The 17,471-nt window shown below is 45.1% G+C and overlaps 4 protein-coding genes across 9 annotated transcripts in view; 1 reads left to right on the forward strand and 3 right to left on the reverse strand.

Annotated features, from left to right (window-relative positions):
• Positions 1-17,471, reverse strand: part of LOC308475059 (uncharacterized protein) — a 343,827-nt gene that overhangs the window by 164,735 nt on the left and 161,621 nt on the right. The gene's annotated exons all lie outside the window — the stretch shown is intronic.
• The window catches only part of LOC308475087 (uncharacterized protein), a 171,835-nt gene that overhangs the window by 89,931 nt on the left and 64,433 nt on the right, over positions 1-17,471 (forward strand). The gene's annotated exons all lie outside the window — the stretch shown is intronic.
• LOC308476324 (uncharacterized protein) overlaps positions 1-17,471 on the reverse strand; it is a 43,596-nt gene that overhangs the window by 8,513 nt on the left and 17,612 nt on the right. The window contains exon 2 of the mRNA XM_081003863.1: positions 1,062-3,599. Within this exon, the coding sequence (XP_080859989.1) occupies positions 1,062-2,103 (1,042 nt within the window). The 5' untranslated portion in view covers positions 2,104-3,599. The remainder of the gene's footprint in view (positions 1-1,061; positions 3,600-17,471) is intronic.
• LOC308476325 (uncharacterized protein) lies at positions 6,502-17,070 on the reverse strand (the record flags this gene model as incomplete). The annotated part of the gene is made up of 5 exons (XM_081003864.1): positions 6,502-7,924; positions 14,779-14,832; positions 14,896-15,022; positions 16,225-16,304; positions 17,055-17,070. 5 exons carry the CDS (start codon positions 17,068-17,070, stop codon positions 6,933-6,935), a joined length of 1,269 nt encoding a protein of 422 aa, XP_080859990.1. The 3' UTR covers positions 6,502-6,932.

Genomic DNA, 17,471 nt, shown 5'->3' on the forward strand with positions numbered 1-17,471 from the left:
GTGTCCAGAGGAGGGCAACCAAAGTGGTCAAAGGCCTGGAAACGATGCCTTATGAGGAACGGCTAAGGGAGCTGGGCATGTTTAGCCTGGAGAAGAGGAGGTTAAGGGGTGATATGATAGCCATGTTCAAATATATAAAAGGATGTCCCATAGAGGAGGGAGAAAGGTTGTTTTCTGCTGCTCCAGAGAAGCGGACACGGAGCAATGGATCCAAACTACAAGAAAGAAGATTCCACCTAAACATTAGGAAGAACTTCCTGACAGTAAGAGCTGTTCAACAGTGGAATTTGCTGCCAAGGAGTGTGGTGGAGTCTCCTTCTTTGGAGGTCTTTAAGCAGAGGCTTGACAACCATATGTCAGGAGTACTCTGATGGTGTTTCCTGCTTGGCAGGGGGTTGGACTTGATGGCCCTTGTGGTCTCTTCCAACTCTATGATTCTATGAACAGCAGCAAACAGGAAAACAAGGAATATGCTCTCAGGCAGAAAACATTAATGTTTCTACTGCTGGGACTTATGTGGTAGCCTCATAACAGAAACAGGGAAGGTGCAGAACAAAAATAAATGTAAGCTTATTCAGCGGCGTAGCATGGGTTGTCAGCACCCGGGGGAAGGCAAGTAATTTGCGCCCCCTAACCCGGGGCAAGGCAAGTAATTTGCGCCCTGCCGCCCCCTAACCCCTAACCTGCCTCCGCTGCCAGCTTCTTCTTGCTGCTGCCTGGGCTGGTATGGTGTGGTTCTCTCCCGCGCTCAGCGCTGCGCTGGGCGGCCGCTGCACTGTCCCTCCCCCAGATAGTCCCTCGCTCTCTCTCCGCACCGCACGCCTGGCACCCACCCCCTCCACAGTGGGCGGCGACCCAGCGGCTCGGATCGGATTCGCACAGCCAGCACTGCAGTGAGAGAGAGTGAGTGAGCCAGGTAGGGGCAGAGAGCTGCGAGTGCGAGCGCGCCCACCCCCGATGTTGCGCCCGGTGCAGCCGGCCCCCCCCTGCACCCCCCATGCTACGCCACTGAGCTTATTCAGTTCAGTCCCACTGGGATGATGCAGGGCCCTATTTTCTCATTTCCATGTTTCCAGCAGAGGAGACCCCAAGGGTTCTTAGGATGCTTTCTCGGATCTTCTTTGTCTTTGCCCCATAGATGATGGGATTCATCATGGGCGGAATCAAGACATAGATGTTGGCAACAATAATGTGGACGCAGGGGTTGACCCTGTGGCCGAATCGGTGGGTGAGGAAGGAGAAGAATGCCGGAGTGTACGAGATCAGGATGACACAGATGTGGGAGCCGCAAGTGCCCAGGGATTTGGCCCGCGCCTCCTTGGAAGGCAGCTGGAAGACCGTCCGCAGGATCAGGGTGTAGGACAGGATGATGAAGGTGAAATCCAGCCCCCCAGTCAGGAAGGCAACAGTCAAGCTGTATGCTCTGGGGGCACGGGTATCTGCACAGGTCAGTTTCACCAGCGCCATGAACTCACAGTAGGTGTGGGAGATGACATTTCCCCTGCAGTATGGGAGCCGCTTCAGCAGGAAAGGGTGGGGCAGCAGGAGCACTGCCCCCCGAATCAAAACAGCCAGCCCAATCTTGATCACAACGGTTTTGGTCAAGATGGCGGAGTGTCTCAGCGGGTTGCATATTGCCACGTAACGGTCGAAGGCCATGGCAGCGAAGAAGCCCGACTCCATGGTGGAGAAGGAATGGATCAGGAACACCTGGGCCAGGCAGGCACTGGTGTGGATGCCTCTGTCCTGAAGCCAGAATATAGCTAGGATTTTCGGTAAGGTGGTAGTCGAGACCACAAGATCTGCCACTGCCAGCATGCAGAGGAACAAGTACATGGGCTCATGGAGGCTGGTCTCCTTCTTGATGACCGTCAAGAGGAGGCAGTTCCCCAGAAGGGAGAGGATGTAGATGGAGCAGAAGGGGATGGAAATCCAGGCATGGAAGGCTTGCAGTCCCGGGATCCCAAGAAGGATGAAGGTGGAGGGGTGGAGCAGAGTCCAGTTAGCAGCTGACATGCCAGAACTGGGGACGTGGGCCTGCTCACTTCTGAAACATGGTGGCCTTTCTGAAAGGAAGCAAGCGTTTAGATGTGTTAAGAACATAAGAAGAAGCTGACAAAACAGGGTCACAGCCCATCTCAAGTGGCATCCTGTTTTTACAGTGGCCAACCAGATACCAGTGGGGAACCCACAAGAAGGATTCACGCACAAGAGCAGCGCTCTCGCCCGCTATGGTTTCCAGGAACTGGCATAGCTGTTGGTCATATGAGATGTGCCTGAATGAGGACCATCCATCCTGAGCGCCAATCCCTCTGTCCCTCAACACTGTCAAGGTGGTAGCACATGACCTGGATTCTTTGCAGCATGCTGAGCAGGGAATGAGCTCAGCCAGAAGGACTTGTGCTATGTGTGTGAATCTGTGTGTGTCAAGAGCAACAAATAACCCTGGCAAGGATCCAAGCAGTGCCTCAAGCAAAAATTGAATAACTTTCCAAACTTTATTTGTTTTGTTCCATTCACAGGGATGGAATTCCAGCAATAGAACACACAATGATAAGAAACAATTGTAAGATACACAAAACCATTCCAAATAGGAATGGTTCACTTTCTATGAAGTGGGCTAATCCTTCTCCACGATTCACTGGTAAGGTTAAGATCAGTGAGAATTAGACATGCTTGGGATCCTGTTGTTTGTTTCCAAAGTTGGGTCTTAAATCAGTTCTACATGCAGAGGCAACACTTTCTCCAGCAAGAGCAGACTCTACTATTTATCTGAGGAAACTTTGGATTAGGAATAGGGAGCGAAGTTCATTCAGTTTACAGTTCAACATAAACCAGCCTAATTTGCTCTTCCTGAACCACTAAGCAGTCCAAAATGCAGCTAGCCTTGAAAATCTGCACTTCTCAAAATTTGCAGCCTTTCCGCCAACACAAAAATGTGTTTATTAAGGGGAAACTGCACGCAACCACGGGTTAATGGGAACAAGGGACAAAAACGCATTGCCTTGTGGCAAATGGCGTGCAAAAGTGTGTCGGCTGGACAAGGCGGTAAGCAAAAGTGTGTTTGTGTTTCTGTGCACCCATTAAAAATAAACCACAAACTGGTGCAGAAATGGGGCAAAGGAAACATGAGACTCAAAAAAGAGAAACTGAGAGAAACCAAAATTGACAGACACACCTCTTCTACATTATTTTTTAAATTAAACATGCATTTATTCAAAAGTTGCATTACAGCTTTGTCCACTGCCATAATACCACAGAACAACCACTCCACTCCTCAGTCTTTAATCAGCTTCACGTTGGCTCACCCAACACTCTCAAGAGAACCCAGCTACCTTTCCCCATTTTGATCCAAGGACATTTCTGAAATTCAGTAGCAGTTTCTGGAAGCCACAGGATTCCCTGTATTTACCTGTTCCCGTGTCAGCAGCAGCAGCAGCTGGTAGAAGGCGAGGGCATCTCCTGGGGTGGCCAACAGGCAACAGGCAGGATGCCCAGGAAAGACAGAAGGCAGAAGTTGGAACTCAGAGGTTTTTATGCACCTCTTGCTCAGGGAGGAGGCAAGGTCCCAGCAGATTTGCACCATCTGATGAGAATTGCTACAATCACACACAGATTCAGCCTGGATCTAAATGTGTATTTAATTACCAGTTGTGCAGGAGGGTGGGGGAGCCGCCCTGAACTGCAGTGGGTGGGTGTTGAGGGTGTGAGTTGGAGCAACTCTTCTGGGGGAAGGATAAGGGGAATTCCCAGGAGTGCTTTGCTGCTCAGCACTTCATCACAGGGTTCAGGTGATGGAACATGGCCTGTGGCAAGGATGCTCAGCAGCCCTATATGGTTACAACACCCAGTAAAGTAGGCCAGTGCTATACTCTCCCCGTATTGCAGCTGTGGGGGCTCCTGAGGCTGAGACAGGGGCCTAGCTAAAGTCACCAAATTACACAAGGGCAGAGGCTGGAACCGGGGACCCCCAGCTATGTAGCTCATAGCACAGTCCTAACCAGGCCTACTCAGAAGAAGTTAATCCCTTTGAATACAATGAGGCTTGCTCCTGGGTAAATGCCGGTGTCATCTGTACTGAGCTAGACAGATCTAGCTTCCTCAGATCAGCAAAGTTCCCTGGGTTGAGAGAATGGTGCCCCCTGCTCAGGCTGGCTGCCCTAGCCCACCCCTCAAGGCCATTACCCAGGACCGGATTAAGCATTCAGCAAAATAAGCACATGCTCAGGGCATCAAGGGAAGGGGGCAATTCAGACATTTCCCATGCTGGATTTTTCACATTAATGGTCACCAATTGCTCAGCTGAGCTTTCCTTTCCTCAGCTGAAGTCTATGCAAAATCCCAACAGAACTACTCTGCAACAAAGGCAGGCTGAGAGTCTTATCTCTCTCAAGAATAGAAGGAGATGCAACGTGGAAGATGAGTTTTGATAATGCAATCAGAAAAAGTAGGATCCCCCCCCCCAAAAAAAATATATAAAGTGGAAGTATACAAAAATAAACATTCTTTCCCATCTTACTGTAAATTTTGTTTCATTTCAAAAAATAAATGGACCACTTATAAACGCCATCTCCAATTCCTTGAAAGATTCCATCAACAGTGTCTCTGAAAACTTTTACGCATCACTTGGGAAGACAGGCGAACTAAGGCCAGTGTACTGGAAGAAGCAAAGATCACCTGTGTTGAAGCAATGATTCTTCAACATCAACTTCATTGGACTGGTCATGTTGTGCGGATGCCTGACGTCTTCCAAAGCAACTACTCTATTCCGACCATAAAAATGGAAAGCGTTATGCTGCTGGTCAACAAAAGAGGTTTAAGGACTGTCTCAAGGCAAATCTAAAAAAATGTAGTATAAACACTAACAACTGGGAAACACTTGCCTGCGAGCGCTCCAATTGGTGTCCAATTGGTGTTTACCAAAGGTGTCATGGCTTTGAAGACAGTTGAACTCAGTACACAAAGGAGAAACGTGCCAAGAAGAAGGCACACTTGGCAAACCCACACTGCCCAGACAATGTCCCCACTGTGGAAGGACATGTGGATCCAGAATTGGCCTCCACAGTCATTTATGGACCCATTGTTAAAACCATGTTTATGGAAGACAATCTTACTCGGCTACGAGTGATTGCCAAAGAGAAGACACTCAGGTTAAATATGAGAGTAAATAAAACTATCTAACATAAAGACACCACAGTCTCCGCTGACCTTCGTTTCAAGGAAACCGAAGATGGGCCAGGGATCCCTGGAGTCTCACCGCTCAGAGACGGGGGTAGTTTGCAAATAGAAACACACAAGAATGTATTGCTGTGTTCCTAATACAGTGGTACCTCTACTTACAGTCACCTCCAGTTACGTATCCTTTGGGATACGCACCCGACAAATTTCTGGATTTCACCGTGTGCGCACTCTTTTTTTTTTTATAAAATATTTATTAAGATTTTTAAAAATATTACAGTAAAAATGAAAAAGAAAAAGAAAAATACAAAATAAAAACAGTTAAAAACACACATATTTTCTATTACTTATTTTCCTTTAGCTTATTTCCGGGACCTCCTCATACCTCCCTTTTTTGTATTCCACTTCAGTTCATTGGTTCAGCAAATCCTTGCCATTAAGCTTTTACCCATTTATAACCCTTTTTTTCATATTCTCTTAGAGCATTACAGCTGGAAACCCCTTAATTACTATCCAACATCATTCTGTCATTCATTAATTTTACAATATTTCTGTAGATAGTCTTTAAATTTCTTCCAATCTTCTTCCACCAACTCTTCTCCCTGGTCTCGGATTCTGCCAGTCATTTTTTTAGTCATCCGTTTTTTGTATTTTGTATTTTCTTTTTTTTTCTTCTAGGATTTTTTGTTGTTGTAATTTTTTGTATTTTTCTTGTTATCTTTTTTCTTTTTCTCTCTATGTTTTCTTTTTAGTTTGTTAAACCTGTGTTTATTGTAAAATCCTAATAAACATTTTTTTAAAAAAATAAATAAATTATTATTATTATTATTATTATTTAATTAATTAATTAATTAATTAAATTGATCAGGTGAGTGTTCTTTCGAAAGAGGCAGGTGGAATCTCCACGGTTGCTAATAGCATAATGTCGAAAGTCTAGTGAAATATGGGGAACCAAGAGCATCTGCTTGGCATGCAGAATATCCCAAAGTCAACCCCTGACAACTCCTGCAAGGGCTGGACGAAATCCCTGCCTGAAACTCTGGGGAGCTGCCACTCATTGAAGACCAGGGGTCCTCATACTATGTCCCACGGGCCGAATCCAGCCCGCCAGGGTCGTGAATCTGGCCTGCACGGTCATTTCAGAACCCACCAAGTGTCCGAGGCTGAAAGCATCTCGCCGCCCGCTCAGTCAGTCCCTGCTACTGGCGTGGTGGCAGCTCTACCAATGAAAGGCCAGGGGATTTCGCCCGGGGACGGGGAAGTGAGGCGTTCCCAAAGTAAAGGGAGGATTGAACTCTGATTAATAAGAATACACACAGAGGCTTGAACCAGCAAGACTCTGGGAAGGGTGCGTATAATAATCTCTGTCTGTGTCTCTCTCTGTCTACCCCTCGGCCCAGGTCGTTTTATTCACAAAAGAACTTTTACAGAGTGTTCATAAGAACCAATCAGATTTCTTCTGAGCATTTCAACAGACCCCACGGGGGAAAAGTTAAACTACAAACACTAGTTAAGCATGCATATTTTTGGGGGAAATGAATGAAAACTTAAAAGGAGTGCATTCAGCAACCCCGGAGGTCATAAACAATAAATACATATGATAAGAAGGGTGGCCAGGAGGACAAAAAAGTGCCTAAATGTGGGGAATTGGACTAGAAGCACCTTGTGGTACCTTCCAACTTGACAATTCTATGATTCTATTACTCCCCTCCTTTCCACTCACCTTGAGAGGACCTTTTGTTCTGCCAGCTCACCTACAGATTAACACAGCAAGGTGTGCTCTGCTGAGCCAGTGTCAAAGGTCTACTGGTAGCTGCATCGTGGATGGAGGAGCATCCCTCAGGTCTGACTCCTGTATGAATTCTCTGATGGGAAGTGAGATTGGATCTCTTACTGAAGCTCTTTCCACATTCCACGCACTGATAGGGTTTCTCCCCTGTATGAATTCTTTGATGGGAAGTGAGATTGGATCTCTTACTGAAGCTCTTTCCACATTCCACGCACTGATAGGGTTTCTCCCCTGTATGAATTCTTTGATGGGAAGTGAGAGAGGAGCTCTGAGTGAAGCTCTTTCCACATTCCACACACTGATAGGGTTTCTCCCCTGTATGAATTCTTTGATGGGAAGTGAGAGAGGAGCCACACGTGAAGCTCTTTCCACATTCCACACACTGATAGGGTTTCTCCCCTGTATGAATTCTCTGATGGGAAGTGAGTTCAGTGCTCCTACTGAAGCTCTTTCCACATTCCATGCACTGATAGGGTTTCTCCCCTGTATGAATTCTTTGATGGGAAGTGAGAGAGGAGCTATGAGTGACGCTCTTTCCACATTCCACACACTGATAGCGTTTCTCCCGTGTATGAATTCTTTGATGGGAAGTGAGAGAGGAGCTTTCAGTGAAGCTCTTTCCACATTCCACACACTGATAGGGTTTCTCCCCAGTATGAATTCTTTGATGGGAAGTGAGAGAGGAGCTATGAGTGAAGCTCTTTCCACATTCCACACACTGATAGGGTTTCTCCCCAGTATGAATTCTTTGATGGGAAGTGAGAACGGTTCTCCTACTGAAGCTCTTTCCACATTCCACACACTGATAGAGTTTCTTTCCAAGGATATTTTGTTGATGGGAAGTGGAATGGGAGCGCTGACTGCAGCTTTCTCCAAACTCCAATTTTTTACGTGGCTTCTCCTCTCTGGGGATTTTATCGTGATCACCTTCATTCTCGATTTCTGATTCATCACAATCTGCAATGGAGACAAAAAGGGATTAGAGCCTCAGGAACAAATGGAGAAGAACTTAAGGGAGTTCAGTGTGTTTCTTACCTTTGTTGTTTGTCAATAACCAACATATTTATTATGAGATTCTGTTGAGGTGCTGAATGTTGCTTTGTTTGATATACAGTAGTGGTCAAAATTGTGGAAGACTTTTGGAGAAAAGTGTATTTCAGTGGTTTGATGGCTCATAACACTGCTTCTTTTCGAGTAATATCATAAAATTATGTATCAATGGAAATTGTTCAATTACCTGTATTCTATCTAATGCTATAGCCAAATAACCAGAAAAAAGGACAAATTGCTTAGGTTGACTTTTGTCAGTGTCTTTTGTGATTGCTTTCAAGTTGGTTGTTTTTTTGTGTGTGTTCTTGTAAAACATAATAAAATTATAGAAATGGCACAAAGAGTTGAGGAGGCTTCCGGGGATTGCCGGAGTGAAAGCAAGCGGGATTCCTCAGTGCTGAGAGAATCCAGCTTTTGAGGGAAAAAGGGAGTGCTGCAAGAGCGCCGCAGCCCCCCAAACACCCTTGAAAGGATATTCAGGGGGCAGGGTCCCGGCACGGTCCAAGAGCTTATCCTCCGGCTGCCAAGTAACCTCTTTTTGGGAGGCGACGAGAGCGGTGGGGTAGAGAAGCGGACAGCAGGAGGCCATTTCTATCCCTCAAGAGCGAAGCTCCGAGCTTGCACACAGAAGCGATCAGCTCTCGAACATTAAGAAATCGAATTGGGACTTTTAAAAATACAAATCCATGGATTAGAGCCAATTTGAAGTGGGTAAGGTGGAAAAAAGGAGGTCAGCCTTGCCTGGAATTTAAACTACACACAAGAACAATCTTCAGAGCGGGACAAAAACGTAAGTCAAGGCAAAAGGATTAAACTGATAATTTATTTGACTGCCTTTTAAAGGACTATAAGGAGTATAAGGATTATAAAGATAGAGAAAAGGGGGAGAGTCATTTGGAAGGCAATTAATAGTCTTATCAGTGAGTCGGTGGGAAATGTTGGGGGAGAAGACTCCAAGAGCTTTCTACTTTTGTTTTTAAAAAGATCTGCCCAATTGGCAGCGACGGACTGATTTATTAATTCTAGCCTGTGAAGAGAGACAGAAGATACTAAGAGGGAAAATACTGTTTCTTTACCTTAATTTGGTGGAAGTTTAAAAGAAGTTTGAGAGGAATTAGGAGTGTTTTTGCCCTCTGAAGTTCATACCCCCCCTCCCTCCTTCTCTGTGGAGTATTTGAATGGGATACAAAGAAGCGAACTGCGCCATTTTTGTATCTTTGATGGGGGAGGCTTTTGCCCTTCTCCTTCTCTTCCCCTCTCTTTGAGATTTAACACAGACTTTTATTCGTTTGGTGGCATCTTATGGATGTTGATTTCAAGATACATCTGGCAGGGCAAAAAGCCGAGAATAAAATTTAAGTTGTTAACAGATTTAAAAGAGAGGGGAGGCTTGGCCCTGCCAGATATGAGATTATATTAAGAAGCAACGTGCATATGTTGGTTGAAAGAATGGATGAAATTAGAAAATAGAGATTTGTTAGATTTGGAAGGATATGACAATAGATTCGGTTGGCACACATGTTTATGGTATGAAAAAAAACGAGTGCATAAAGGTTTCAAAAATCATATTATTAGAGGATCTCTGAATGAGGTATGGGGTAGGTACAAAAACCTACTTGAACCAAAAATACCACACTGGTTATCACCATTAGAGGCGATGAGTGTTAAAAAGATCAATATGACTGGGAGGTGGATAACATATGGAAGTTTAATTGAGAAAGAGGGAAGTAAGTGGAAAATGAAACCATATGAAGAAGTGAAAGAATATGTAAACGATTGGCTGCATTATTTTCAGATTAATGAAATGTTTAGAAAAGAGGTTGCAGAAAGAGGCTATTCTGAAAAAGAATCTAGGTTTCAACGAGAAGTATTGAATAACGAAGTTAAAAATTTATCTATGATGTATAAATTATTATTAGAATGGCATTTGAAGGATGAAGAGGTTAAATCAGTTATGATTCAATGGGCCAAAGACTTTGGATATAACATTCAATTTGATGATTGGATAAAATTGTGGAAGGAAGGGATGAGATTTACGGCATGTACCACAATTAAAGAAAATGTTATGAAAATATCGATGGTATATAACATCAGTTAAATTAAGTAAGATGTCTAAGGTGAGTAATAAATGTTGGAAATGTAAAGAGAAAGAAGGGACATTTTATCATGTGGTGGGAATGTAAAAAAATGAAGTGCTTCTGGGAAATGATATATAATGAGATAAAGAAAATACTGAAATATACATTTGTTAAAAACCCAGAAGCATTTCTATTAGGAATATTAGGTGGTGAAATAAAAAGGAACGATCAGAAAGTATTTCTGTATGCAGTAACAGCAGCCAGAACTCTTTTGGCCCAGAAATGGAAACAAGAAGAAATGCCTACGATTGAAGAATGGAGATTGAAATTAATGGATTACGCGGAACTGGACAGATTGACAGGGAGGAGTCGCAACCGACGAGACCAAAGATTCACTGAGGACTGGAGTAAATTTACAGAATATATTAAAAATATTTGTGATAATGATATAACATTTGTAAGTTTTCAAAAAGCTCTGTAAGAAGATTTGGTAGAAATATTGTTTAAACAACATGGTAAGAAAGGATATATATAATGCAATATAAATTAAGATCTGTGATAATTACGGAAAATTATCAGACATGTTGATGGAAGTCTAAAAGAAAAAAAAGATATGTGATGAGTTTTTGATGTTTAATGATGTTATAAATTTGTTTTTATTGGAAAATTAATAAAAATCATATTAAAAATGTGTTCTTGTAAAACATAATAAAATTATAGAAATGGCACAAAGAGTTGACTGGTCACCCAGAAAGCGATGTAAAATTGTACTGTTAAGTGAACAAGGCTACAGTTTTGAAGAAATTGATGAAAGATTAGGAAAAACTTAACCAAAGCAGGCATTTCTATATTTTTGAAGAGGTATAAGGAGACTCAGTCACTACAAAATCAGACTGGTAATGGCAGGGAAAGGTGCACAAAGGCAAGTGACAATGGACGAGTGGAGAGACTGTCCCTACATAGAATCATAGAATCATAGAGTTGGAAGAGACCACAAGGGCCATCGAGTCCAACCCCCTGCCAAGCAGGAAACACCATCAGAGCACTCCTGACATATGGTTGTCAAGCCTCTGCTTAAAGACCTCCAAAGAAGGAGACTCCACCACACTCCTTGCCAGCAAATTCCACTGTCAAACAGCTCTTACTGTCAGGAAGTTCTTCCTAATGTTTAGGTGGAATCTTCTTTCTTGTAGTTTGGATCCATTGCTCCGTGTCCGCTTCTCTGGAGCAGCAGAAAACAACCTTTCTCCCTCCTCTATGTGACATCCTTTGATATATTTGAACATGGCTATCATATCACCCCTTAACCTCCTCTTCTCCAGGCTAAACATGCCCAGCTCCCTTAGCCGTTCCTCATAAGGCATCGTTTCCAGGCCTTTGACCATTTTGGTTGCCCTCCTCTGGACACGTTCCAGTTTGTCAGTGTTTGTCAGAAGAAAATCATCTGGGTGTATACAAGATGACATGGCACAATGTAATGTGAAGTTGAGTGCAAGGACTGGTCAAAATGTTATAATTCTAAGGAAAAAGCCATTGTCATCTCTCAAGCAAAGGTTGAAAACATTAAACCCATGTTAACAGGACAGCGGAACAATGGGACAATGTTATTTGGTGTGATGAGACCCAAATCTCCTTGCTTGGTAGTGATGGCATGACATACGTGAGAAGAATCAGAGAAGATTTACATTCACTTGCATTACACCGACCGTGAAACACCCAGATAGTGTCATGATCTGGGGTTGTATGGCAGCAAAAGATGTGGGCAAAGTTTACATGATTAATGGGAATGTAAATGCCCTAAAATGCATAAATGAAAGACTTGCTCCCAAACTGAAGCGTTCCTCAGGTGATCTTTTCCCAGATGCTGAAGCATATTGTCAGGGAACTGCCATCGGTTCAGGAGGGAGAGAGGAAAAGCCGAATGGATTACAGAGAGCCTCCAGGGATCATTGGAAGCAGCTCCCCTTCAACGGAGGAGAATAAAGACGCCTCCAGTGGAGAGGAGCTGCAGGAGTCGGAAGAGGCGAGGCGGTGCCAGGAAAACTTGCCTGGGCAAAGCGGGGAGGAGAGGGGTCCTCCGTTACCCACGGCCTCCTTGCGCAGAGAGGGGAGGCGCAGACTGGGCGTCAATAAGCTGCTTTGCTGGGGAAAGTTTAGGAACCTCCCACTCACGGATTCTGCCAGCGACTGAGTCAGCCATGGGAGAGTGGCGCTCTGAACAGGTAAGGTTTATTTTGGCAGCAAAAGCAAGGCTTCACAGCCAAGCAGGGAGATATTTGCCTGCTTGCTCTCGAGCAACCCCTTGGAAACATTACACACACACACACACACACACACACACCACACACACATATATTCTATTTTCTATTTCAACAGGATTCCGCTCCATGTCATGTTGCTGCTGTGTGCAAAAGGTGCTTTCAAGATAAAGATATTACACTGCTGGAATGGCCTGGGAATAGCCCAAACTTTAACCCAATCAGAAATCTATGGAGCCGACTAAAGAAACTTGTTAGTCAGAAGCAACCCAGCAATAAAGTCCAATTAACAGAGGCAATAATTTAATCTTGATTTCACTTTATTACAGCTGCAGAACTAAAAACTTGGTTCATATCATGGGAAGGCATTGTAAGGCCTTAATTAAAGCTAAAGGTTGCCAATGGTTATGACTGCTGTTCTAATAAATACTCCTTCATAAAAGTTCTTTCATTACATTCTTCATTAGATTATCCTTCCATTGATATATAATTTTATGGTATTACTCCACACCACACGGGTGGCGCTGTGGGTAAGAAGAAGAAGAAGAAGAAGAAGAGTTTGGATTTGATATCCTGCCTTTCACTCCCTTTAAGGAGTCTCAAAGCGGCTAACATTCTCCTTTCCCTTCCTCCCCCACAACAAACACTCTGTGAGGTGAGTGGGGCTGAGAGACTTCAAAGAAGTGTGACTGGCCCAAGGTCACCCAGCAGCTGCATGTGGCGGAGCGGAGACGCGAACCCGGTTCCCGAGATTACAAGACTACCGCTCTTAACCACTACACCACACTGGCTCTCAGCGCCTAGGACTTGCCGATCGCATGGTCGGCGGTTCGAATCCCCGAGGCGGGGTAAGCTCCCGTCGTTCGGTCCCAGCTCCTGCCCACCTAGCAGTTTGAAAGCACCCTTAAGTGCAAGTAGATAAATAGGTACCGCTTTATAGCGGGAAGATAAACGGCGTTTCCGTGTGCTGCGCTGGTGCAGGCTCGCCAGAGCAGCTTCGTCACGTGACCCGGAAGTGTCTTTGGACAGCGCTGGCCCCCGGCCTCTTAAGTGACATGGGCGCACAACCCTAGAGTCGGACACGACTGGCCCATACGGGCAGCGGTACCTTTACCTTTACTTACTCCACACAAAAGTGGTGTTATGAGCCATCAAATCTCAGAAATACACTTTTCACAAAAGGTTTCCACAATTTTGGCCACTAGGAGAAGTTGTTCACTTTAAAGTTAATGTTCTTTTTATATGGGATCAGATTATTATTATTTATGCTTCATGTTTATAAATGTGTTGGAAGCCATGTTTATATATGTGTTGGAAGCCGTCCAGAGTGGCTGGGGCAACCCAGCCAAATGGGCAGGGTATAAATAAAAAATATTATTATTACTACAGTGGTACATCGATTTAAGAGCAGCCCTGTTCCGGAAAAGATTAAGTTTGTAAACCATCTTCATCATCATCATCATCATCACTGCTACTACTACCTGAGATTCAATAAGTCTAGCTCTTCTCTGGGATGAATTTTGTTTGGCCCAGCCATGGCATCCCCTGTTGGGATACTGCCAGGGAGATAAAGTCCATCATGGCCCCCAAGCTGGCTGCCGGACATCCATCGATCTCCCGTAGACACGCAGTATGAGCGATTAGTAGCGACATGAGTTGTTTCTAGAAATATCTTGTCACATTCCAGAGCTCATGCACACCTTTTATCAGCAGATAATGCACAGCCAGAAGTCGCACCCAGGAGAGCAAAATTTAAAATCTTTATTCAGCGTTGATCAGAACAAAGAAAGACATGACTGTTCTGCGTCAGTGTCTTCGACCGAGAGAGAAATCGAAAGCAACAGCAAACATAAACATCCTGTGAACAGGAAATACGCAGGCTCTGTGACTCACAGCCTGCTCCCTTTTAAGGTGGAACGGAAATATCCCAACATCCCCTCCATCTCCATTGTCAGTCATTTCTTTGATCAACCCAAGACTGACAGGAGCAAAAACAAAAACAGAAAACCTGAAGCTCCACATTTCCTGGACTTGTATCAGAGCAGCAGAGCGAGTGCTGCTTGTGTGTGTGAGCTTGCAGAACTCAGGGTCCAATACACTGCTGTTCCTCTAAATTAGAAAGCTTTTTTGTATGTACAGCAAGATAAACCATCGGAAGATGCAGACGTTGCGTCTTCCTTGTCTCAGCAGAAAACGAAAGTCAGAAAGAACGAAGAAACAGCTTTCCCGGATGTTGAGAAAGCTCCTCCCCAGATGCAGGACATTCTGAGCTGTTAACCCTGTAAGCTCTAAAGCTCACAACTTATCTTTCCTAACAATTCTGAAGCTGACATTGAAGATGGCCTGGGCAGTTCAGACCAGCCCGGTCATGGTAGAAAAAGGAATAATTTGAGGAAGATTGTTCAAAGAAAAAACTGTAAGTTACTGTTTATTGTGGGGGTGTTAGGTTCCCAGGTGTTATAGGGGGCGCTGTTGAGCTCTGTGAAAGAGAGGTATGTTTTGAATTTCCAGGCTGATATGATGATCCCACACGGAGCCTTACCAAGAGAGGCCACGATCCCACGAGTGTCCTCCATGACGTCCTTATGCAGAGCTCTCTGGTCAGGATCCAGGAACGCCCACTCCTCGTCCGTGAAACGAATGGTGACATCTTCAAAGCAGACTGGACCCTAAAAGAAAAAGGGAAATGTCCTCCTCTGAGACAGCAGAAATATGATCTGCTACACAATGCTCTGTTGTTTCCTTCCTGTAAATTGCTGTGTTATTTCAATAGGATTCCTTTGCTGCACATTTTATTTATGGATGCTTATTTTATTCTGCCTTTTAGTTATGGGTATCAGTCTTTGTGCAAATAGGTGGAACTCCACCTTGTGTTTTCCAAGTCATTCTGCCTACGCAAGCATTCCAGTTTCCCCAATGGAAGGATCCACTTTCTCCTCTCCTCGTGAGTTGTTCTGGGAAGGTTCCCTCCCAATGCCCTAGAGCCAAATTCAAGGGGTTCATGGGGGCATGGAGAGGGGGAGGGGAGGAATGGGGGGCAGGCTCCATTTTCCAGCGGATGGCGCTGGTTAGGTGAATCCATGCCACTATTTGTTCTCATTTGTCCACTTCTTAGAAACCAATTTTTGCATTCAGTGATCAGTCTAGAAATAAGATAAGCCTATTTTGGATGGCCATCTGTCTTGGATGATCTAGCAACGCAGGGGGTTGGACTTGATGACCCTTGGTGTCCCTTTCAACTCTAGGATTCCATGAAAACTGCAACTTCAGATGAATCCTACTGGCGAAATTCAGAAGGCTGGTGTCAGAGTTATATGGGTAGGAAATCCCACACTTCACAGCTGGAGTTCACACTCTCTTAACAAGAACACAATATTCACAGACTTGGCTGAGTTTCGGGCCTCATGAGAACAGCAGCTCATTCCCAGAGGGTCTGTCAGTTTGCATAATCTAGCAGAGATTCCTGCAACGCAGGGGGTTTCCTGGCTCTGAGAGACAAGCAGGGAGGGTGGCTTCTGGCAGAAGGAGAGGGAGCCCCTGGTGGCTCCTCCTTCTCCTGACTCACCTCTGCCTCTCAACCTCCTTCCTCCCACTCGCCTCCTTCCTCTTCTGCCTCTGATTCTGCACTGCATTCTGCCACAGAGTCTCCCAGCTCACTAAGCCCTGTTTCCCCTTCAGCTTCTGACACCTCCTCTTCCCAGGCTTCTCCCTCTGATCACTCATCCTTCCTCCACCTCCACTCCTTGGTCTCTAAGATGTCTTCCCTTCCTGGTTCCCCAGCTGCTTCCTCCCACCATTCCTCTGTGCCCAACCAGTCCATGACATTGCTCCATCCCTCAGCCCCTGTCCCCACAAGGCAGCTTCCCCTGACCTGATCTGGTTCCACAGCCTCTGCTTCCCTTCTGCCCCCATGAAAAGGCGGATCAGGTTTTGCTGGCATCATTCTGTTACCTGCAAGAGAAAAAATGTAAACAGGACGCCAGGAGTGCCTGCTTCTCTCACAGGGGAAACAGGGCATCTCTAACTACAGATGGGCCTTTCAGAAAGCCTTTCCTGCTGAGTGCAGTTGGATGTTTGTGCCCATTTCATATGTTAGATGTGCAAAAACCCATCTCCCCTCCTCTGGACCTTTGTTCCCAACTGTCTCCCCACAAAACAAGATGAAAAGAATATCAGTGTTTGTAAAAAAAAAAAAAAGGTTCTGTTGGCATAAAAGAGTCCACGAGAAGAGTATCCTTGCAGAGTACTGGTGTAGCTGCTCTGTGAGTCGCCTACTGTGGTCCTCTAGGAGTTCAAACTGTTCCAGTAGCCAATGTTGAGTGCTTTCCTGATCCTCAGATCCTAGCTGCCCCAGCGTCACTGCAGACAGTTACAGCTTGCCACCAACTGCTCCAACGCACAGCCACTAGCTCCATACACCACCAGGACGCACCAGCTCCCTGCTCAGATGCTGTCAGTCGTTTTGCACTCTGCACAAGCTCAGAAACACTGGGCCCATAACCTGTCAGTGTTTGTAAAACAGAAAAGAAAAAAGGGTTCTAACCTCCCTTTGTTGCCTCAGCCTGGTCCTCGGACCCTTGTTGGCATAAAAGAGTCCACAAGAAGAGTATCCTTGCAGAGTGCTTTCTGCTTTTATTCTTAAAAGCCTTTCTGCAAAAGCGACTGACCAACTGTACACACTGTTGGTTTCTGCTTCCTCACTGAGCAGCGAATGCATGTCACAAGAAATTGTTTTGCATTCCACACTCCAAGTTACTGTTGGATTCCCACGGGAATGGGAGACTGGATGTGACGTACATGTTGGGAAAAAGCACCAAGGCAAAAGCCAGCTCCAGATGGCTGGAATGCAAAACAGGATGTTATGTTTTGCAGATGTACTGTTGGAGAAAAGGTGGAGCCTATTCTCTGTACTGAGCACCGGATGTTAGCTCAGTGTGTCATCTGACCTGTGCTGGAAGTACAGGGGAGGAGTTGAGACTCTTCTGATGGAGACTGAAGGGTGCAGTCACATTTCTATGTACTGTTGAGTGACAGGAATAAAACATGTAGAAAGGACTCCTGTCTGTATCATTTCTCCTCCCTGGGAGAATGCAGGGAGGGAGAGAGAAGCAGAGAAGC

Source organism: Podarcis pityusensis (genome assembly GCF_964106645.2).
Source record: "Podarcis pityusensis genome assembly, chromosome: 4".
In the NCBI taxonomy this organism is placed as follows: Eukaryota; Metazoa; Chordata; class Lepidosauria; order Squamata; family Lacertidae; genus Podarcis; species Podarcis pityusensis.